The sequence below is a fragment of the Hippocampus comes genome, unplaced genomic scaffold, assembly GCF_001891065.2.
Source record: "Hippocampus comes isolate QL1 unplaced genomic scaffold, H_comes_QL1_v1.1 scaffold72, whole genome shotgun sequence".
NCBI lineage: Eukaryota > Metazoa > Chordata > Actinopteri > Syngnathiformes > Syngnathidae > Hippocampus > Hippocampus comes.
The window spans coordinates 52,359-76,266 of NW_017806030.1; the positions used below are offsets into that span (position 1 = coordinate 52,359).

Below are 23,908 nucleotides of genomic sequence, written 5' to 3' on the forward strand. Positions count from 1 at the left end.
AAGGGAGGAAAAGAAATGAGGGAAGTGATTGTCAACACTCAGCACATTGCTTATTTTCAATCACATTCAATTTGACTTTGAATAATGAGGCCATGGTGTCATACTGCATCTCTGCCTCAGCTCCTGTTTGCCGAACATCATGTGGGTGATGTAAGCGTGTTATGGCATGCAAGTCTAGCCTCCCAACATAAGTCCAAAATTCCAAATACAAATTTTGTCTTTTCAATCAGGGATTCTCAAAGTGCGGTACGCATACCCTGAGTGGTACGCAGGCTCTCTTTAGGGGTACATAAAAGAATCACGGAATTAAATACAAATGTACCTTCTGCGTCTAATCTCTCTGCGCATTCTTCTTGTCTTAATACCCTATGTGGAGTCTGGGCCTTCCACTGGAGAAAGTCTCTGGGGGTCGTTTAAAAAAAAAAAGTCTAACACTGCTCATCCTTTAAGCTGCTGTTCAAAGCTCTGAAAGATGCTGAAAAGGAAAGCAACTTGAGTCAGTATATCATTTTGTTGTGTGGATCAAGTAGATTTAGGTAGTTTGTATGAATAAATGCTGCTATGTGCAAGCTACAATCATTGTAAATACACATATGTTTCATACATATTTACAGTAGGTTTCTACAGTTTTATATACTATATATATATAAAAGATGAGCATATTCACTTGGATATTAACAAAAAAATACAAGCCAGCAACCCCACCCGCTGTCATATTCGAAATATGATATAAACGGAAAAACAAACTTACTTTTGGTTCTTCCACTGGCCTGCAGGGGATCTGAATGTTGTGACTTGATTTATATTCAGAATTTTTTCTGAGAAGGTTTCTGTGTTAGGTAAACAGAACTGTATGAAAGTATAATCGGGAGCAACACAAATATGTGAAGAAAAAAACAATCAAGGCAATTGAATCTTTTTAACGTTATTTATTAAAGATGGAATCATAGATGGAGCTACGCTCAAGGAAACGCCAACAGAACGATCAGATGTCAGTAAAACGTATTTAATAAAGCAGCGACACAGTTCACTTAACCAACAGCAAGTTATAACATTGATTCGTTAACGTTGAACTCTCTTGCCGCTGCTCTATTTCCGTGTTCAGCTGCGTAACCTTAAGTTTGAACTCTGCGTTGTCAGCATGTCTCGAGCAAGGAGCCATTTTGGGGGTCGAAATATTGCCGTAATGACCATACACAAGGCACATCGGATTTTAAGGCGCGCTGTGAGCTCTTAAGAAAATGGAAGGCTTTATAGGTGCGCCTTTTAGTGCGGAAAATACGGTATTCTATTTCTTAAACGTATTCGAGATACAGAGCATCCTGTACACTTCCTTTTTTCTATTTTCTTTCATGTATCAGCATCAGCTAAAAGGCTTTAGGCTTCACAGTTTTTATGTCAGCCTATCATTCCCTTGCCCATGGCTTGCAAATTGACATTGGAGCAGCGTTGCAAAATTTCTGCGCGGCAAGTTTTTTTTCTGTCCCCGGCCGCTGTTTAGCTGCAGTTTGAGAAGCTTTATGGTGTCACACTGCTACAACGCATCGTACAATTTACGCTATCCATGAGAAATTTCTCGAAACTCAGCGGATGGCCTGCTACCATCACCGCTGATGAAAACCCTTCGAGTCGGCATTTGTGCAAAGTCAGTCAAGTCTATCTGGAGGGCTGAGCTCACATTCAACATCAACAAAACCGCTCAAAGTGAGGCTTTGGATAACCTGAAGTCGCCACAAAGCAAAGCTTCATCACCCTCCGAAACCATCTGCTGAATCAACTTTTTGTGTTCTCGTCAGTGCAGCCCTCCGGTTGGACGTTCCCTGGCTTTGCGCGAGCGACTGCTCCGAGAATTCAATATTTTCGTCAGTGGTGGAACAAGCAGGCTTTCTGCTGCATGATTTGTGATGAACAGATCCTGTTTTGAGAAACTTGCCATGGATAGCGTCAGCTATGTTCGATGTTGTCAAACCGGAGCTGAACCGCAGTCCTAAACCGACGAATGTCTTACCAGGTGGCAATTTTGCAACACTGCTTCAGTGTTAATTGGCAAGCTATCAGTGAGGGAATGATATGCTAACAAAAACTGTCAAGCGCTGTTCGATGGCTCCATATTTGTCCAAATGATACCTGAAAATATATTTTTTTCATATTGTGACTTTTGGTACACCCTTTACAAAAATAGACCCAAGTACATTTCTCCTTGTATATTTTCTCCTTGTAGGAGAAAAAGGAACAAAATGTGCCTGCATCCGTGGATGCAGGTTGAACTGACTTCCCATGATCTCCTGAGCTTGTCGCAATTCAAATATAGATGTCTTCAATCTTTTGCTTTTGTGAAGGTTATGAGGTTTTGTTTTGTTTTTTTCCGCAATGTTTTTGTTGGTTTCCCAGTAGTGCGACCGCAGGGCCGTTATTCATTTAAGCTAATGCTTTTATTTTTGACCCTCATTTTAATGTATGCCTATAGGCTACTATGTATTAATTATGAAGTGAGGTTTTGTGTTCGGCTGAGGCTGTTATCTGAGTTAATCCCCATTATTCTTTGTCAAGACACTGGCTTGCCCTCCATGCTTTATGACCAAGTTGGGCCTCTGAGCTCAACATACCATTTGCTTGTAATTATTTCTTCCTTTCTTCAAAGAAAGTGTTTTATCGCCATAGATCAGCTCAAATACAGGCTTGCATGTTTTTTTTCTTTCCTTTTTCATCTTATTAGAAAGGTTTGTTTTCCTCTGCTGGGGTTGTTTTGATCTGTGGTGTTCTTGTCATTTCACCGTTTCCTTACAGCCAATCCTCAGGCCATCTTTCGCAACAAACAGCATATGTCCCTCACTCCGCCTTCCTCAGGCTTTGGCCTTAATGAAAAATATTATCTCGGTGATCCAGAATTCAATTTTATGTCTATTGCTCAGGCCGAATTTCCTTTCCAATATTTAAAGGAACTAAAAAAAAAAAAAATCATCCACCTTGCCCCGCAAAATCCATGAAGCACCTTGTCTTTCAAAAGGTTTCAGAGTGCGCTCATCGTGACTGTGAAAATGATTGAGATTTAATTAATTCCCCTCCGCCGCTTATGTCAGGTTCATATTGCCCTGTTTAGACTCATAGCTGAGACTCAATCGGCTGAGAAATGGAAAAGGTAATGGGCTATGTGGAGAGAGACAAAAGGCATGCAGACTGTAAACAACATTAACATGTCATAAATAATATGTGCTTGCCTTCCATTTGTAATACAAACAACTGACTTTTTTTTTGCATAAGAGAGGCTCATTGACAATATTCTTAATGGTGGTAGAAATAATTTTTTACATAAATTATGTGTGATTACAGTACTGTACTTTGACTCTACATATAAATTATATCAACCGTCTAATGTATTTCAAAGTTACCTTGGCCCCAATTGCTCTGCTCTGGTAACAGAAAATTAATTGAGCAGAATAGAATAAGCCTTATTAGTACCATCATCGACAAATGGTGGTTCTGACCAAGTGGCCAGCACACAAGAATGCAAACATGAACAAATATCCACCGACATATTTAAAACAGAGAAAACATGTGATACATTTGGAGAATATTCTCTATACAGGTGCTTTTCAACTCATTACAATTTACAAGAAAATGTCATTTCTTTAAATAGTTCAATTCAGATTAGAGTATTATAGAGATTCATTAATAATGGGAATTTATTTTTCACAATGCCCATTCCTCCCTTTCCTATTAAAAAAGCAAACATTATTTGGATTGTTTCTTATGTAATCTTACATGAGGTGGGGACTTTTAGGTTATTGTCACACACTGGTCAACACATTTTTACTAAATACTTTATTCAGAGATGGAAGTAAACCTTTCTCATTGATTTTTTTATGCTGTTTCCAAATCTGCCCTTGTTTTTTTTCTAGCACATCAGGTTTTCATAATAATAATGACGATAATAAAATAACAATAAGCAATACAGTAATATATTTAGTCGTACTGATGAATTAAGGATTACTTTTCGCAACGGGTGGATTTTTTTTTTCCTAAACGTCATAGCTATAAATTACACCACATGGTAAAATCCGTACTGTGCGAGCCCTTATAGGTCAAACTTAAACCCCCTCAAAATAGCTGTTGTAGACGATGTCATGCAACCAACCACCTGCTGGCTTGACTTCTTCCAATCCTCTCTGCTTAAATCACATATCTCCACCCTCAGCCTGAATATTAAGCTCTCATTTCTAACTGCTCATGTTCCACCTGCTCTCCAAATTGCTGTCATTCACCCCCTCCAGAAGAAATTCTCCCAGACCTGGATAATATGGCCAACTCCAGGCCTATTTCGAGCCTCCCCTTTTTTGCAAGTTACTTGAAAAATATAGTTGCCACACAGCTTCAGGACCACCTCACATAAAACAATCTGTCTAACGATTTTAAGTTTGGTTTTCGTGCAGCCCACAACTCTGATCAGGGTGACAAATGACCTTTTCATGACTGGTGACTTAGGATCGCCAACACCCCTCATTCTCCTGGACCTAACAGCGGCTTTTGACACCGTGGACCACACCCTCCTTCTTTTAGCGTACCCATACCGCCGTAAGACTGATGGACAACGTAGTGTAATGGCTTAAGACAGGACATGTCTCGCATGAACGACGTGAGTCCAGACCGCTCCATGTCACCTGTGGTGTTCCCCACAGGTCAGTACTCGCCCCCATCCTCTTCCTGGTATATATGCTTCCTTTTGTTTACGTCATCAGTAAACATAGACTGTCTTTCCACTGCTATGCTGACATCACACAACTCCACATGAAAAATGGACCAAACTCCTCCATAGCGCTGTCATCTCTCATTTCCTGCTTTGAGAAAATCAAGGCCTGAACGAACAACAGTTCAACAGCAATAAAACAGAAGCACTCCTCATTGGTATCCGCCATCACGTTCACTCCTCATATCCCAAGTTACATTCACAGACAGGTCATTCTCCTCTCCTCCTCAGCAACAAACTTTGGAGTCCGGTTTGACCTCCTTATGACCTTAAAACACAATATAAAAAATATTTTACCACCTTCGCAATCTCTCAAAATGCCTTAATTTCCTGTAGGCTGTACTACTTTAAAAGGCTCTTCATCGGGATACCGGGCAACATTCTGTTACTAATCCATAAATGCACACACGGACTCACACCAACCCGCCTCCAAGAACTCATCATGCTAAAGTCCACCACCCGCACCGTCAGATCTACAAACACCTTACTACCCAAGTCCCCAGTACCAGGCTCTCCACCATGAGAGACCAATCTTTTTGTGCAGCCAAACCGCGACTCTGGAACGGCCTTCTAACACTGTTGAGGGTGGACACCAAAAATCTGATCTGGTCACTTTGACTGGAATAAAAATGCGGACAGTGGAGCTTCAAGAAACGATAGGATTAAAATTATTGATTTGCCTGCAGTCTGAACAAGGCCTTTGTGTCCAGAACTGACTCCTCTCTCACTCTAAAAATGACCTAAAAATCGACTGGGGTAACTGGAAGAGAGCACAGCAGGTTTAAAAAAAAAATGAGAAAAGGACATGCGTTTTTCTTAATCTGCTGCACCTCACGCAAAGTCCTCTGCCACGCACTTTGAAACTAGCAGCTCCTGACCACTTCCGTACTTAACATAGGCTAACAGCACCCCTTCAAAGGTAGTCGTGTTATTCAAATCTTAAAGCAGTTGAGTGTCAACACTGCAACCCATAAGAATTGTTGATAATGTACAGATGCACACTGTAAACTTGATTTGAGTCAAACAGCTGAATTGAACAGACTGTCTTCTCAAGGATAAAACATCATAGCCCCCCCAAGTCTCCTCCTCCCTTTGTCGGGTTGCCAAGACAACAAAAGCAACCTCTTTCCAATGTCCATTTTGCCAGTTATGAGAATGTGAATTAAACTTCTCTCATGTAGGAATGAGGATGGAGATGTAGCTTGTGCAGCTTTGAGTTCATCTTGTAGTCATGTATGCTTTCGTCATTTGCTCGACCTTCTTGAAGAGGAAAATGTCACTGTCACATTCTCACTTCGAGAACAGAATGAGGACAGTGTTGATGAATGTAACAGTATCCACAGAGGGCGTTATAATGAGTCATGTTTGCCAAACTGTGGGTTACGTTGGCACAAGGTGCAAATATGTCGTTGTAAGCTGAAGGGTACATTTGCTGATAACTGGGGTCGATTACTCTTTCACAGCTTAGAAATATACTTCTGCCTTTCTTTCAGTTAGCCCTGAAAACAGATACGGTACTCCAGTTTTCTCCCACATTCTAAAAACATGCATGCCAGGACTTGGCAATAGACACCCTGTGTATTGAGTACACAAACACATGTTTAAAATACTTGAGTGAAAGTCCAAGTACAGATTCAATCCTTTACTGATGCGAAAGTAAACTGTGGATATGAAAAATAAATGAAAAGATATGCAAAGGGGGCACGGCGGGCGACTGATTAGCACGTCCGCCTCACAGTGCAGAGGTGCGGGGTCCGTTTCCAGCTCCGGCCTTCTTGTGTGGAGTTTGCATGTTCTTCCCGTACCTGTGTGGGTTTTCTCCGGGTATTCCGGTTTTCTCCCACATTCCAAAAACATGCATGGCAGGTGAATGGAACACTCTAAATTGTGAGTGTGAGTGTGAGCGCGAATGGTTGTTCATCTATGTGTGCCCTGCGATTGGCTGGCAACCAATTCAGGGTGTCCCCTGTCTACTGCCCGAAGGCATCTGGGATAGGCTCAAGCACACCCGCGACCCCTCGTGAGGATAATTAGAAAATACATGGATGGATTAATGGATATCACTGCACACAATATGTTTTCCCTTTTATTAACTTGCATAGTTTGCATACTGAAAAAAAAAAAAAAAAAACAGGTCATGAATGACCAAGCCCCCAAAACATAACAAAAAAATGCTAAATCAACTAATTGTTACCCTCATAGCTTAGTTGCCTCAGTCATATTTTTGAAAAAGCAAATTTTTTAGGCCGGCACAGTGGCATTTTTTTACGTTTGGGAACAAGAAATTAAAAATGACTTATTCAATTATGTTTTCAGGCTAACAATCATAACACCCCCACCCCCACCTCCAACACCCCCACCAAAAAGTCACCTATTTGTGTTGACTAGATTCGATGGAGTTGAAGACGAGAAGTTGCTGGTTTTTAGGCTGGCACAAGACACAACACGTTTACCTCATCATTCCCTGTAACTTGCTTTATTTGTATGACTTATTTCTTCTCAACCAATAATGCAAAGCTGCTTTACTACAACATCCCCAAAATTTACCTGGTCATTTAAATACCTGTCGTGTGTTGACTCCTCTCCATCCACCCTGAGAGCATCCACTTTCCTTCGCACTGCCACTTCTTGATGCCTTACCGAAGTCAATTGTACAACAGTGTATTATCTTCTAAATCCTCCAGCTTGAGTGGCACAGCTTACTGTCGCCTCTTGCAAGGAAAGTTGGAATGAGTTGTTGACTTCCTTTTTCTGCACTATTACTTCCTTCAACCTATTTCCGACCACATTTCTTTGTTTATCCTGCATGCTTTCTTCATCCGATCCGTGCACCTGCTCGACCACATCCAATATGGAATGACAAGGGATAGTGAATTAGAAGTGCTAATAGGTATTCACTGACAACACATTTGTGGTCACTAGTACAAGATGTCTCAAAAGTCACCATATACTTCCTATTTCGTTTTGGGCACCATTCAGAAACTCTAAATCCGAACGAGTCTATTTCTCCAGATTTGTCTCTGATTCGAAATATGCCGTATCTGCCTGTACATTTGGCCCATCCCACACAAATAAGATTCACAGCCCCACTGAAAATGTCTTCCGCTTCTCTGATTATATCACAAACGGCGACTCTTCCAATCCGCTTGTGTTAATGACGTCGATTCATACCAAATTACATGCCACACGTCCTCAAATAACAGCCTCTACTAATAGACGCGGTATCTCAATTAGCCAACGAGTGTTGTCCACTCGAGCAAAACAACAGCTCTCCCCATACGGACAGACACCTCCTTCCCATCGTAACACTCACTGCAATAATTCTGTGTCAGCTAATCAACAGAGAACACTGTTGGGTTTTTTTTTTTCCTGTTTTATTCAAGCATGATGTAAAGGTCAATCAAGGCCTTTTCACACATTTCCGCCAGAATAAACACTTGTGAGCCACAGCCTTATGAAGAAGCATTGTACTGCTTGTGCCGATCCTGAAATGATTTTCCCATTTAACCATCGAGTGGTACTCTTTCCGGCGCACATGAAAAATATTGTGTCGCCCATCATGTAATGTTGCTTTAAGTGCTCGTGATCATTTTCTTGTCTTTTCACATTTCTCTTCATTTGTCGAGTGTTCTTCCACCACGGGGATTCATTTATTTGCCATCCACACTACATTGTGTGAAGTGCGTCAAACGACATTTAATAAAAGCGTTCCAAGTGTTTTAAAGATAAGAAGATAAGAAAACCTTTATTTGTCTCACAATGGAGAAATTCCCATTTTTTGTTAAATAGTTACATTCACCTTGCCAGCGTCTGTTGTTTTGAACACACGGGCACCTAAGTGATGCTTCGCACTAATTACACTGTTGGGAACCAAGTGCCACTAAAAGGTTGCAACCGCTGTATTCCTCTGTTGACTACCAGAATATCCATGTGGTTGTAGCTCACTTCCTCTTTGGTTAATGTGCATTCATGTGTTTGTTCATGGTTTATCAAAGCTACGATTGACCGCGGTGTTTGCTCTGGTAATCAGCCATATGGGATTTTTATTGTGTTTTATTAAAAAGCCAGAAACAAAAAGTTCAATGTACAAATGAGAAGATCCCAACGGGGGATGACTGACTCAGATTTGCAATGCCTGTCAAACTTTTCTTTTCTTCGACTTCTGGATGAATAGTATCAGTGTCATTTTTTTGGAACAAAAGATTTTGAATAGATGATGCATGCTGGAAAACTTTGCCAACAACCTGCTGAGCGGATGAAAATCCAGCAGCGAGTACACAAGGAAACAAATTGTTGCAGCAGACTGGATTGCTCGGAAAGAAGACCTCAGCGTTGCTCTGTCACGATCAATGTATCAACATCCTGCAAAGCGGACATCACAGGATTAAATGTGAATTTGATTTCATCAAGACACATGCAAAAAACAACAAAAACTCAGATGCTTTGTCATCACCGCTATCCTTGTAGTGACACAAAGTGATTTGAAACACGACTTGGCATGGCTCAATTGAATCAGAATGCTTGGAATCCATCAAGAAATGCATCCCTCCAATTTTGAGAGGGAATTGAGTCTGAATGCTGAAAAAGGTTGTTTTCCGCAAGCTAGACTTTGACTGGAAAGAGTCTCATTTTGGCTGTTTGTTGACAGTCTATGAGGTTTCAAAGCATCAGCTCTCAAACCAGAAGTCTAGCACGGAAATGTGAACAATTGTTCAAGGATAGTCTGGGAAAACAGATGGCATTGAGTGTTCAGCCTGGGTGTCCGCGAGCATTTCATAGTCATAACAACAGTGGTGAAACGGGGCTATTGTTGCCGGTTTGAGCTGATTACATTTTTCCAGAAAAGTGTACATCTCCTACACGGCTAATGTGCAAGGACACACACTTGATGTACATTAGTCTTAACAACAAAATACTTGCCTGGAATGCAAATTGCAATGTTTCCATTCATGTATTTCCTTTATGCAGGTATCATTTCAGATAGAAGTTATCTGTATGAAGGGAATTTTTTTTTTGTTTTTACGATATTATTGTTGCGGATCCATGTGATCCAATCACAGCTTCCGTGAAATGATCCCAAGTCAGAATTCAGTCTGTAATAACCACAGATATTGAGAATGAGTTGCCTCAGCAGCAGCAACTGGACTTAAATGGTGAATATTATATATGCGGATCTAAACTGTAACATTAACAAATAGATAAAATGTTAGTTAGCACACCAAAGCGAGCAAGTTGTTTGCTCCAAGACTATTTGCTGAATTGTTTTTACTTCTATCTTTAAGTTGGTGACTTCGTTAAAAATGTAGGAGAGCCAATTTTCACATTAGCAAAATTTTTTTTCTTGAATTGCCCAACTTCAAATTGTATCGATTGTTTCGTTGAAATTTTGAGTTCAATCAATTTTTTTTGTATGTTTGTTTACAGTGTGGTGTGAGCAGCAGCATCACAGTAATCAATCACTCGTCAACTAGATGTGTCAAACGTTCGAAGACTGCAAAAGATATATTTCAAACGCAATTTTGAGCTTTCCTTTTTAGTGTTGGCCAGACAATCAAGCAGCGCATCTTGCAAACCACTTCTGCGGCATTTGCTTCGTTCGGCTCTTGAGAACAGGTGACAGTTTGATGGCAGCCCAACTCGTGGCTGCTTGATCATGACAGTGTGCCTGTTTACAGTACCCTGCCCATCCCATGGTGGAGCAACCACCTGGTACATGTGATACCCCCCCCCCCCCAACAGGAATTTCACGAAGGGATGACAGAGAAGGCTCAGAAATTGCATCAAACTCCATTTCTAGATAAGGGGGAAAAGTTGTAGTCTACATTTTAACCATATCTTTTGTAACACCGGTCCAAGAACTTGAAGCCTTTTCTTCTGTCAACTACAACTTGATTCTGGCAATAGCTCAAAGCTTGTACGATTTTGTGAGGATTAATAGAGATTGAGAGCCTTCTTAACTCTGCTGGCTGGTGCATGAATGGCTTCCCGGAAGAAACTCTTTCAGATTCCTAACATATGTCGCTGTCTGAAATATTTATGCATTTCTAGACTCAAACGGTCTAAATATTAATCTGGGCATAAGGTTCCTACCTCACAAATAGGCTGTTGCTCTTCCAGGTCAAAGCCATTGCTGTGAATAATGGTGAATAATAGAATAAAAGTCACCATTTGTTTTCTGCACGCCGCGTGAGTCCAGCCAGATTTCTTTTGATGTATGCGACTATTATGAGCTTTGAAGCCATGCTAATGTATTAAAAGTATCATGCTGCGCAGAGATAAATGCTATGATAAGGCATCTCTGAGCTCGCGGGGAATTACTTTAGCTGTAAAGGTACGGCGCCCTGCGGTTTCTCTTCTCGTGTGCAGCTTCCGGGGATTCATTCCATCATATGCACAATTTTCCACAACTAATCTTCATGACATTTGCTAGGGCTCCCTTTCGCTACCTCTTTTCCTCCCACACTACGTTCCCTGAGAACAACATAATTAAAAGCCTGCAGGAGGCTTGAGCCTAGATTTACGTGGCAATTGTTGCAATGATTTACTGCCCGCTACACAGACAATCTGCATATTAGAAAATATATTTCATTCCACAGCGAAGCCTGCAACGAGCCCTTCACTTTTCAGCTCACCTGACCTCACCCCCTTTTTCATCAAAGGGCAGAAATGTCATTCGTGACTACTTTATCTTTTCGGCAATCAATATGCAATTTAGAGAAACATGACTTAAGACCGCCTGCTTGGTTTGCAGTGCAGCATCACAAGATAAGAAATATTGCCCTTTCCTTTTCAAATAGTCGGTACTTATCACCACTTAAGACGCTCTTTATCGAAGGGTGCAGAAACTGTAGGAAATGTCATTAATGACCGTTACGAAATTGGATGACTTCATCTTATGTGAAAGGTGTCCTTTATTGTGATCGGCTGCTAAGAATTATCAGTCAAGTGCTGCTGGGTACTTTTTGTGACAATTAAGCCCTGGTAACACTATACTATGTAACGTTATACTTTCATTTCGAGAAACATCTGTAGAACTAATGGGCCACCTCATACAACGGTGCTTACAAATGAGCATTTGCCGAAATTTACGTCATCAGCTACAGTGATAATGAACAATATCAACTATTTAATGGTTTAATTGTAATTGACTGGATAGCATTTGCAAATTCATGATATTGATCATTATTCCGGAATCATTCAGATTTTATAACATCTGTGCTAAATTTCGATGCGTGGATTGCCACACGGAAGAAGGTGCCAAAATGAACGCAGAAGGACCGATAGGAAATGTGTCTGCGGACCCGTAGTGCGGGACAGCTCGGCGGGGGGCCTGGCTTGCGTCAAAGGTTCAATTAGCGCAGTTGTGCGTCTGCGGTCCGCCATTTGCCAATCCTTGACCTAACATTTAAACATCGGTTTGGAGATTTCTTTATTTTTTTTTTTAATATCCACCATAGGCACCTCAGTGGTTAGTGTGTCGACCTCACAGTGCAGAGGTCATGGGCTCGACCCCGGCTCTGGCCTTCCTGTGTGGAGTTTGCATGTTCTCCCCGGGCCTGCCTGGGTTTTCTCCGGGTACTCCGGTTTACTCCCACATTCCAAAAACATACATGGCAGGCTGATTGAACACTCTCAATTGTCCCTAGGTGAGAGTGTCTAAATTGTCCCGAGGTGTGAGTGTGAGCGCGGATGGTTGTTCGTCTCTCTGTACCCTGCGATTGGCTGGCAACTGGTTCAGGGTGTCCCCCGCCTACTGCCCGAAGACGGCTGAGATAGGCTCCAGCAACCCCCGCGACCCTTGTGAGGATAAAGCGGATCGGAAAAGGAATGAATGAACAAATACATGTTGATCTGTTCCTTTTAAATACATAGACTGTAGTTAGTGCACCCTATTTCACCCTAACTTCCTCCTTCCCATTCTTTCAGACCTTTTATTTTGCCTCTTTGTTTCAACTTTTCACCCCTTTGCCCTCATCATTTGAAATACTCTGCCTTTTTCACCTTCTCAATGATCACAGTTGGCGTTGACCCTCCAAAGTCTGCCTTCATTTTCCCCACCGCTGAGAACCAATTGTACTCCACTGAGCAATGCCCAGTTCACGCTTGGCCCATTTAGCATGCAAGAAAGTGTTCTTGTCGAAAGCGGTGGGAAGCAGTCGGCATTTGTCTCGACTAAAACGGTGTGAACAAATACAAGCCATTGGTTTTCTCGTTTCGAACACAGCCTGAAGATATTCGGGTTCCCTTATAATTGCATGTGTTGCTCAATTAAAGATTCTCATTCACCGGCTGTGTCGCCGTGCACATGCATATACGGACAAGCAGCTGTGATGGGTAAACATCATGATGGGCTCCTTTCCACGGTTCTGCCTCTATTGATCTATCAAAGCACACTTAGTCCGTACTTACATGGTGCCAAAGAATTTCACCCGTCAGTCGATCCTTTGCACACAGTTTCTTTTATTTCTCTCAAAGTGGAATAAAGACCCAACACTTTGACGTCATTTCTTCTCATTCTTCCAACATCTATTTTCTTCTCCGTATTCCGACAACACGACTCGGTACGAATCGATTCGGGCCTTTGCACTTTCAAGCGTCGATCAGAGTGTGCTTGAATGAATAAAGACGCCGGGCTATAGAGAAGCGATATGCAAATGAGAAGCGAACAGTCACGTCTCATGTTACAGAAAGGTAAAATCCAGTGTGATCCGGTATGGTCAAAAAAGTCGGTATGTGTGAGGAGGCAGACAATTCATTCGCCTTCCCATCAGCCTGTCATTTCCGGCTGGCGCCAGCAACATATACATTCCAAATAACGGTTCCTTAGATGATATAAAACATGTTCACTGGAAAAAAAAAAAAAAACACTCGCAGGTGGATGCGCCTCTGAAATCAATAATGGAAATAATAAATCACAGTCAGCAGCCAATTCTTCGATAATGGCCAGTCCCCCCAAAAAAACTTTTTTGGGCCCACAGAGGAGAGATAACATTAAAGCATATTAAGAAAATGCTTTTAAGTGCACAATTTGCGTGATTGTGGTTTGACTATGTTTGTCCATCATCGTTTTCATCATGAAGTGTCCCATTGTAGAACGGAGTGTGATTTTCGGTCTCGTCAATGACGTCTCATCCTTCTTTCCCTCCCTCATTCGTTGATAGTCATGTGTAAAAATCTAGTGAAACGTGGACTGAGGTTGATGACATTTTCATAGCGGCAGTATCTCACTGGTTGTTTACAAGCCAGCCATTACCTCACTGCCTCCATCCTTTGGATTACCGGTCGTCTAGAAAATTAAATGACACTTGCCTCTTGAAATATTTTAAAATCAGGTAGTTAAATATTTGTATTCGTGAGAAAATATGAAATTCTCTTTTTTTTTTTTTTTCTATGGCCCATTGCACTTGAATAGTTCTCTCCGTGTACAAATCTGGAAAGTGTTTCTTCAATAGGGAATGCAAACAAAACTGCTGGCTGACGCTCAAATAGCCTGCTGCACAATCCAATTTGAGTTGAAGTAGGCTAACATGCAATAGGGGCCTTCCACTTTTTGACCCATGCGTCAGGGCAAGAGTCAAGGACAATCTGGTATTTGTCCCTGAGCGCTGACATTTGTCTGTCCACCACTTGCTCCCAAACCACAAACGCTTCGTAATGCTCACCCTGGCTTTTAAAGTACTTTGTAAGTCTTTTGTGAGTACCCCCTTGAGAAATAAGATGATTTATTCAAGACGGTGCATGATATGCTGCTTGATGCGGTTCCTTGCTGAGCAGTATAAGTGCCCAAAAAAAAAAAAAAAAAGAAGGACAAGATTTGAACAAATCTGCAGGCAAATAGAGGTTTTGTATACATGTCACTGTCACGAGTCAGAAGTGTCTTTATTTTAAGAAATTATATGCCGCTGGCTGAGATATGGTGCCATCCAAAAGTATTGGAACGGCAAGGTCATTTCTTTTGTTTTTGAGTGAGATCGAAAGATGAAAATAAGACAAATGTTCCGAGTTCCAGCTTTGATTTCATGGTCTTTTTTTGTGTGTGTTTGTGTGAATTTCATGGTTGCTGTCATTTATAGATTCTTTATTAAAGAAAGGTTGCTGTCATTTATAGATTCTTTATTGAAGAAAGTGCATGATATTGCTCAACTGTATCTGGCTGGAGTCAGAAAGAAAAAGGAAGACATCATTCAAAGAAGTTATGTTGGCTGGTTTCACCTCAATGCCAGACGTGCTGCCATTATGGAAATAATCCTTATTTTCCCAGACAGTGCTTGGTGTGCGGCTTGATGCTATGCCTGGTTAAATTTAGGAAGGAAAAAAAAGAATAAAGACATTGGACACAAAATTTGCTCCAATCTGCGGACATTTAGAAGCACTTTGTTGGCATGATGATTTATAATAATAATAATAATAATAACAATACATTTCATTTATGAGCGCCTTTCAAAACACTCAAGGGCACATTACAATAATTTCATGTCGCAATGGTTCAAACACGAGGGCAGCATGGCTATGTTGGATGCCAATGTTATGATCACTTTTGGGGTATATTTTGTTTTGTTTTCTTTTTCTTATGTCTGTTATATTTGGAAATTGTGTTTGCTGGGATTCAGATGTTTCGACCAAAAACTTCTCTCCTGAATCTATGACTGCACTTACAAAAACCTGGTTTGATCCATACATATTTTTGTTCCAAACGCAAATATCACACTCCATTAAGTTCTGTTTTTGTTTTTTTGTTGTTAACTAAAATGGTTGCCAGTAGACCTCAGCAGAGGCTGAACACCCTCATCTGGGAGAAGGACCAAAGTGTACACCTTCATAGCTTTTTCCCATGAAGATGCAGTCATTATGCACCGCGTCTGTAGGTGGAAGGAACAAAAACAAAAGACAGGCTTCACCCCTCACAACCGATGCAAGTAATTGTTGCCTGCTGACAGACCAACAATAACACGGTAATTTATCACAGTTGATGACATTGGTCCACGGCTCTGTCTGCTGTGTCTAATTTTGCTCACCGAGCATACAACCATCCTTGCTTATCTTGGCAATCTGCGGCCTCACTGGGTGATTGGCAGCTCGTCAACTGCAAGATGGCACATAGGGCCTGCCGGGGCTGCACCTGAATGTTGGGGCTTGTGATTTCTGACACCTCCATCCGATAGGCTTCAGGAAATGTTAATCCCCCCCGGTTCCTCCTCTCCTCCGCCCCCAATAATCCCGTCCCGTTCTCGTCTCTATATGTCCGCCTGTCCCGTGTCGACCCTTCCCTCCGGTGGAAGGGGAACAGCGCATGCCTGGCAAAAGCACCGAAAAAGATACTTTTATTTTCCCTCTGCTTCCTGCCAGTTTATTTGTCTGTTTATCAGTATTTTTTATGAGCTCAGTGTCCTTGTTTTGTTTGCCTCATTTTAACATTCTAGTTTTATAATTCAAGCCGAGCAGTATTCATATTTGTTATTCATATGATGATCCATGTTTATAAAAATATGGGCCAGCGCGAATTGATGCCGCCATTTTATTTCTTTTTTTTTTTTGCTACGCCACCAGAATAATTGAAGTTAATAAAGTATTTGACAGGTGAGCAGCAGAATTTCGACCCAGAAGCAGATATGGAAATTACAAAGTAAAAGTCTGATTCAACGAAAATACCAAGTAACTACAGAGATCAGGGCTGGAAGCAGAAGACACGGAAGGAAGGTGACACTCTGACTGGGAGAAAGCTCGACGTGCTGACAACGTGTCACCGAGTAATCCGAGTTTATATACTGTCAAACATCAGGCATAGATGACATAATAAAGGTGACATTAATACAGGACAAAGCATCAAGGACTGCAGCAACTGCGTAGCAACTGCAAAGCAACTGATACGTCACGGAACAACCAGTGGCAACAACATTTTGATTTAGACTGAGAGTCAACAAACAACATGATTGGTGCACATTTTAACCCTTTCATTGCGGAGTGGTTCATACAAGTGCATCCCTTTCGCAGACCGGCAACCATTCACTGACAGGTGTGGCGGTGGGTGCTTACTGGATTAGTGTACTTTTGCCCAATTTTTTTATTCTTTCACCTATACGGCCCGCCGCGGACCGGCCGAAAGTGGCCGCAGACTGGCGGTGGTTCGGGACCACTGCCCTTAGGGCTACGTGAGAACATGAAATCATTTATTTCCCGGATGAATTACCTTTGGCCCGCGAAAATCACCAACGCTGCGTCTTGACTCAAATGTCTCATTAAAGCTCAGATGGCTGACGAAAAGAAAGTAAAGGTGGCTCTGAATAGATTTTTTTTTCAGTTTTTTTTTCCCCTGAGATGTAAAGTTTAAATGCTTGTTTCAAGACAACTTGTCCAAAGGCGCTCCATATAACAGTTTTTCTGTTGTTAGCTTGAATAATCATTTTTATATTTGTATTACTTAATTTATTTTCATGGCGACATATTTATTTTTGTTTGACTTGAGGTGAAAAAAAGCCAAAGGATTAGATGTTTGAATTGCAAAACAAAACAATTTTCATTGAACAATGAGTTGTGTTAGGTTCTACTGTATTTTTGGATCATCTTTACATGTCTTAGTCAGGAGGTTCTCTTGGTATGACCAAAATGTTTGGGGTGTACACAAGCCAGGAAAGGTTGGCAACCATTGCTTTCGGTGGTCAGAATGTGCATAAAAATAAACTGGAACAATAAGCAAAACTAACAAAAGAAAAAAGTCATCCAGTAATTGCATTGTACATCATTATTTTAGCTGCATTATCGCACTAATGGCAAACATTTTTTCTTAACAAGTGTGCGCAAATGGTCTTCATACTTAACAATAATTATTTTTATCTTTTTTTGTTTTTGGATTTTTTTTTTTTTTTGCTCTTGTTAGGACTTAAAGGGGCCCTGAAAGAAAAAAGGTTCCACAATCACATGAGTGAATCACTTGAATGCTCTTCGTGTTGTCAAACTGGCAAAGGCAAAGCTTTGGGTATGCTACAATCTGATCATGATGTCATTTTGCCCCGCAGGAGTTCTCCATGCTACGACTGGACGACGTGGCTGATCAGTGGGTCAACATCGTCGGTTTTTCAGTTTTCAACCAAACGCATCCATTCTTTGAGGATTTTGCGCTAAGCCTCAACCGCTCCTGGCAAGAGAACTGTGAACATGCTCCCTTTGAGGGCACCCCGGTTAGTCCGCACAAACACGCACACAAAACCCCCCCCCCCCACCCCACCCACACACACACACACATTTCATTTATTTATTTCATTCGTGAAGATACATTCACATAGATGTATTTCTTTAAAAAGGCCAAACAGACCTTTAAATGCTGAATGCATCTGCAACTCAAAAGTCCCCATTCCGAAGCACACACACATCAAAAACAACCGCCAAATTATACAAGTATGACATTTATCCAGTTAAGTGCTGAAATTGTAGCGGACATCCGAGCGGGTTGTTTTCGTGGCAGCGCCTCATTAAATCTATTACAGTCTCTTTCATTCACTTTGAGGAATTACACAAACTGCAAAGTGTTGCCAGCTCACAGCCCGATATTTAAAAAAACAAAGTACAAAAATTACGTGGTTCTCTGTGTGTCTTACATACAATTCATTGTGTTATGTAGTCATACCTCGGTTTTCGACCATAATCCGTTCCAGAAGGCTGTTCGAAAACCGATTTGTTCGAAAACCGAAACCACACTCTTTTTTTAAAAAAACAATCTTTATTGAAGACGTCTGCTCACAATGGAAGGCTACACGAGGAAGCGTCACTTCCTCGTCTACCTGAGAATGCGTCACTTCCTCATGTAAGGAAGGCAAGAGGAGTCAAGTGGCGCATTTAAGTGCGCCCAGTTTGGTCGAGAACCGATTTTCGGTCGTAATCCGAGGCATAAAAAAACTCGAAATTTTTGGTCGAAAACCGATTTGGTCGAGAACAGAGACGTTTGAAAACCGAGGTTTGACTGTACTATGTTCGTATATCTGAAAAGATTTCATATTGAGATGTATTGTTTCTTCCGGCGCTTTCATGAAGCAAATCACATGGTTTCTGCTGTTTAGACTGTCAAGTACCTAGTTGGAAGCCAATAGAACAGTCGATTAATGAGCAAATCTGTACTTGAACTGAATGAATGCCGACGACGTGAGACTGCTCAACAATTTGCCCCCCTCTGTTGTGCACAAGCTGGCTGCTGAAAGAAGCCAATAAGCATTAGAACGCAGCATGATAAAAAGCTGTACAGTTGCTCTCACAGCAGGTTGCTTGAATACTTCTCAGCTCGCAGAAATACGCCTTTATGACTAATTAGCTTAAAGTTAAAAGAATAAAAGGCTGATGGCACTTTAGCAAGATTAAGTTATTTAGCCCCTCAAAGAAGTGATCTGCTGTCTTTGACGCTAACGTGGTCTGACGTACAAGGGTTCCCGCAGGGCTCACGTGGTACAGCAACTGCATGACAATGTCTTCCTAGCCAGGGGTGTCCAAATTCCAGGCCCCAGGTAATTTCTGGCATGAAAGGTTTCGGTGTCGAAAAAGTGTCAAAATCCAAACTATTTTCCATCTTTTACAGAAAGCTGTGATGTAGCACTTTTCAAAATACAGTGGTACCTCTACTTACGAACGTCTCTTCATACAAAATTTTCAAGTTACAAAACGCCTCAACCGGAAAATATTGCCTCTTGTTACGAAAGAAATTTCAAGATACGAAAGGTAAAAATACAGTACGGGCTGCTATTCGCAGCTCCAAGTTTCATGAACGCAACATACTCAGAGCTGCTCTGCCATTGGCTACTACCGAGCATCATCACTAGCTAAGAGGGACCTCTGCCGTATGTGTCTATGTATGTAGATAGATAGATATGTGTCATTGCAGTGTCCTCGTCATTCGCCCCTCGGGCCATAAGGTGTTCTGATAGTTTTACGTAAATGTGAATCACCCAGAAAAAGTGCTCACCAGTCGGGCGATCGCTCACTATGCTGTTTGCCTTGGACATTTTCGAAGGATTGTTAAAAGCCGACAAAAGCAAACGTCCAATTGTAACATGTTTTTGTTATATATTTTGATGCATTTTGTGCTTTAGAAAACATTTATGTCAGAATTTTGGGGCGGCTCAGAACGGATTAGGGCATTTACATGGAAAACGCGTCTCTCCTTACAAAACTTTCTCCCAGAACATATTAATTTCGTAAGTAGAGGTACCACTGTACTGTAGCTATAAAATGTATAAAAACAATAGCTTGAATATGCCTCAGGGATTGATGTTAGCATAAAGGTGAAGAATGTCAAAGTGGCCATTGCATCTCTCAATGATTCTATTTGCGGCTCTCGGAGGAAAAACTCTGGACACCTCTGGTGTAAGACACTGAATGGCAACTGCTCATCTTTCACTCAAAGTTTGCGCTCTCTGAGTTTGAGCAGTTGGTGTGTGTGCATGCATAATACATCCACCTTCCTCTCTATCTCCCCCTCGTTCTTGCGCAGCTCTCCTCAGCTCTTTTCTTTGATGCGGTATATGCGGTGGTGGCAGCGGTCCAGGAGCTGAATCGTAGCCAAAATGTAGGCGCCACTCAGCTCTCTTGCAAGTCCTCCAAAATCTGGGAGCACGGCACCAGTCTCATGAATTACCTGAGGATGGTAAGTTGGCCTCGGCAGGACTTCATAAAAAAGATCATAATAATTCAACGTGCCTTTATGTAAATGTTCATTATTTTGGCAGGGGGAGATATTTGTATGCCCATATAAATCAGGACTGAGGCCTATAGCGATACCCAGATGCCCTTGGAAGCTTTCCGAAGGGGTCAAATCCAAATGGAGAATATTTTATTCATGATTTTTTAATTTTATTTTATTTATTTTTATTTATTTATTTTTTTACCCAAAATAAATTACAAAACAAATTATTGTTACTTGGTCTCAACATTGTATTAAAAATATCATTTAAATTCAATTTATTGGAAAATTGAAAAAATGATTAACTTTGTATATTAAGAATGATTAGATGCACTTTAATCTACAGTAAATCTATATTGACACAGAAATTATAGTTACAAACAAGAAACGTTTTTTTTCCTCTTGCATTTGTAAAAATAATGTAAAAATGACATTTTGAATGAAAAATAGTGAATGGCAAAATTCCTGCCAAAATAAAATTGCAACAACTAAAAAAATAGTCATACTTTTTTCCCAAGGAAAACCAAAATTGCAGTGATGCCTTGCATCATTACTAAAACAATGTCATAAAAAATGTTAACATTTTTTCTCTACTTTTCTCATCCTAAAATTGAAATCTTTTATATTTTGTTTTCATTAACAGTGTCACTTTTGTCTTCGTGAAATGTTTGTCATACAATTTAGAATTCCAAATTCTAGTAGAAAATGTTATATATATATATATTATATATATATATATATATATATATATATATATATATTGTATATACAATAATGTCATACTTGTGAGCACCAAAACTATGAATTATTCTTTTTTATTATTTTCTTTTAATTAATGAATTTTAAAAGACTGGTCCTCATCCAATAAGGCAGTGGAGAGAGGGTCAATGAATACAATTTTGTTCAGTTAAACATAATGACTGCTGTGTTATTGTTTGCCAACAGAGATTAATTAGAGCTCAACAAATGGGTTTCACCTTATTTTACATTTAACTGAAGGGGAGGAAAAAAAAAGAAGATAGAAGAGCGAGTGGTGTCCCCTCCAGTGATTCATATAATAATTGCTGATAAGGGCAAAGTGAGCTGGAGCCGGTGGAGAAGTTTTGAATGTGCTGTTTCTTTGTTGGACAGGTAGAGCTGGAGGGTTTAACAGGCCACATTGAATTCAACAGCAAAGGCCAGCGCTCCAACTACGCCCTTCGGATCATGCAGAGTGGCAAGGATGGCCTAAGGCAGGTAAAGTGACCCCCCCCCCCAACCACCACCACCACAAGTCTTATCAAACAGATGTCATGGCATCTCCATAACATTCTCACGCGACTTCAATTCACATTTGTATTGTTGTACTCTACTGGATACCATTTTCCACTAATAGTGGCTTGGGGTCGTTATTGATTGCAGATGGGACTTGGTGTGTACTTGGGTGATGTTTTTGTTTGTATTCGTTGTATGAATATGTTCAAATCTGTCCCTGATATACAGCATGGCTTTGACTTATGAGTTGTATGCTTTTCTGTTTGTTTTGCTGCTGCTTGTGTTTGAGTTGGAAGTTGTTTCAAGCTTTATGATTGCTTCAACATCAATGCGAGTGTTGTTCGCCAGTCGATGGTGTGTTACATTATGATTGTCAGTGCTTGTCTGACTACATGGCCCTGCCTTTTGGCCAGAGTCGGCTGGGTCACCTCCTCTATTGGAGGAACATTTGTGGACATAGAAGAACATAATCATGCAATCACTGGCACATTAGTGTGTCGTAAGGGATCACCAGCTCAGCCGCAAGAAATGACGAATGTATTCATTATTTTGTATTTAATAAATCACTTAATTTGTCAGAAAATTATTTTCACTTTATTATTGCTTGGGCGGCCCGATGGTTGAGTGGTTAGCGCATTGACCTCACAGTGCAGAGGTACCGGGTTCGATTCCAGCTCCGGTCTTGCTGTGTGGAGTTTGCATGTTCTCCCCGTGCCTGCGTTGGTTTTCTCCGGGTACTCCGCTTTCCTCCCACATTCCAAAAACATGCATGGCAGGTTGATTGAACACTCAAAGAAATTGTCCATGGTGTGAGTGCGGATGGTTGTTCGTCTCTGTGTGCCCTGCGATTGGCTGGCAACCGGTTCAGTCCTGACTACTGCCCAAAGACAGCTGGGAGAGGCTCCAGAAACCCCCCGCGACTGTTTTGAGGAAACGGTTCAGAAAACAAATGCATGTATGGATGGATTATTATCGCTTTGCAAAAATGACACAGAATGACTTTTTTTTTTTAAATTGAGCTCGACAAGATGATCTCGGGGATTATTACCGCTTTGCAAAAATGACACAGAATGACTTCTTTTTTTTTAAATTGAGCTCGACAAGATGATCTCGGTGTCTTTATTTTCAGTTCCTGCGGCAATTTCAATTTGACATGGGACCATCAAGATATTTTTTGTGACATGTTGTGCCTTGACATTTTTCGACGATAAAAATGTTTGCGACGGGAAACGCCAACTTAGTCATTTAAATGGTAATCATGTTGGTGACATCGATCAAAAGTAACACAACTAAATGCAAAATGGCGCATGCTAATGTGTGGCAAAATTTTACGATAAAAATGTTTGCGACGGGAAACGCGAACTTTCTGTCATTTAAATGGTAATCGTGTTGGTGACATCGGTCAAAACTAACACAACTAAATGCAAAATGGCGCATGCTAATGTGTGGCAAAATTACAGCATGTCAATATTGCGTCGTTGCACCAAAGCGGGTTCTTGGGAAGAAATATTCTGTTTTGGTGGCTTTTCTTTTCTTATTGAATAATGGGCCTCCTCCTCCTCATATACTGTAAAGCATTTATTTCACAGGACACAAAACACATCATCACATAACACAGAGGCCCCTTCAGCATCCTGCCAGTCACCATCTCGGACGCGTCGACATATTTACAGATGGGATTTGCCCGGATGCAGGTGAGCCACCAAAGTGAAACGGTCCAGTCGTTCCGTCGTATTTCATTCCACACACTTTGCAGCAGTCGTAAGACTTTTTGTGATGTTATGAAAACATTCTTGGGAACACTTTGAAATGAGACAACACCCTAAAATCCTAGACAGGCTGGGGAGGATCAGTTTTGGGGAGAAGCCATTGCTCAATTCTCTCCCATCCATCAACACCTTTTTAAAATGCACCGCTGGAGCCCCGGCAGTCACAGGCAGCTGAAATCTGAGGACGTAAATCAAGGGTGTATGCGAATAACGGATGGAAGCAAAACTGGGACGTGAGATAGAACTCAGCTCTAGAATAACTATGTGGCATCAAGTAAATGTGGTGGAAGGCGATCACAATGAAGGATCGTTAATGGAAGTTAATGAGGTCGCTTCAGGTTGTACTGTATTTTGCTTCACATGAAAGATCATCCTTAAATATGTTCAATCATGTCGCTGATGTTGTTGTTTGGGCTTGTCACATCAAGTAGTCACCGGCATGATTTGTCTTGGACTGTTTTTCAGATCAGATTCCTTTCC

The 23,908-nt window shown here is 41.0% G+C and overlaps 1 protein-coding gene across 1 annotated transcript in view; it reads left to right on the forward strand.

The window, feature by feature from the left end:
* The window catches only part of grik4 (glutamate receptor, ionotropic, kainate 4), a gene marked incomplete at its 5' end in the record, with an annotated part of 120,012 nt that overhangs the window by 51,961 nt on the left and 44,143 nt on the right, over window positions 1-23,908 (forward strand). The window contains 3 exons of the mRNA XM_019892659.1: window positions 17,758-17,919; window positions 20,217-20,369; window positions 21,537-21,641. Of these exons, the coding sequence (XP_019748218.1) occupies window positions 17,758-17,919; window positions 20,217-20,369; window positions 21,537-21,641 (420 nt within the window). The remainder of the gene's footprint in view (window positions 1-17,757; window positions 17,920-20,216; window positions 20,370-21,536; window positions 21,642-23,908) is intronic.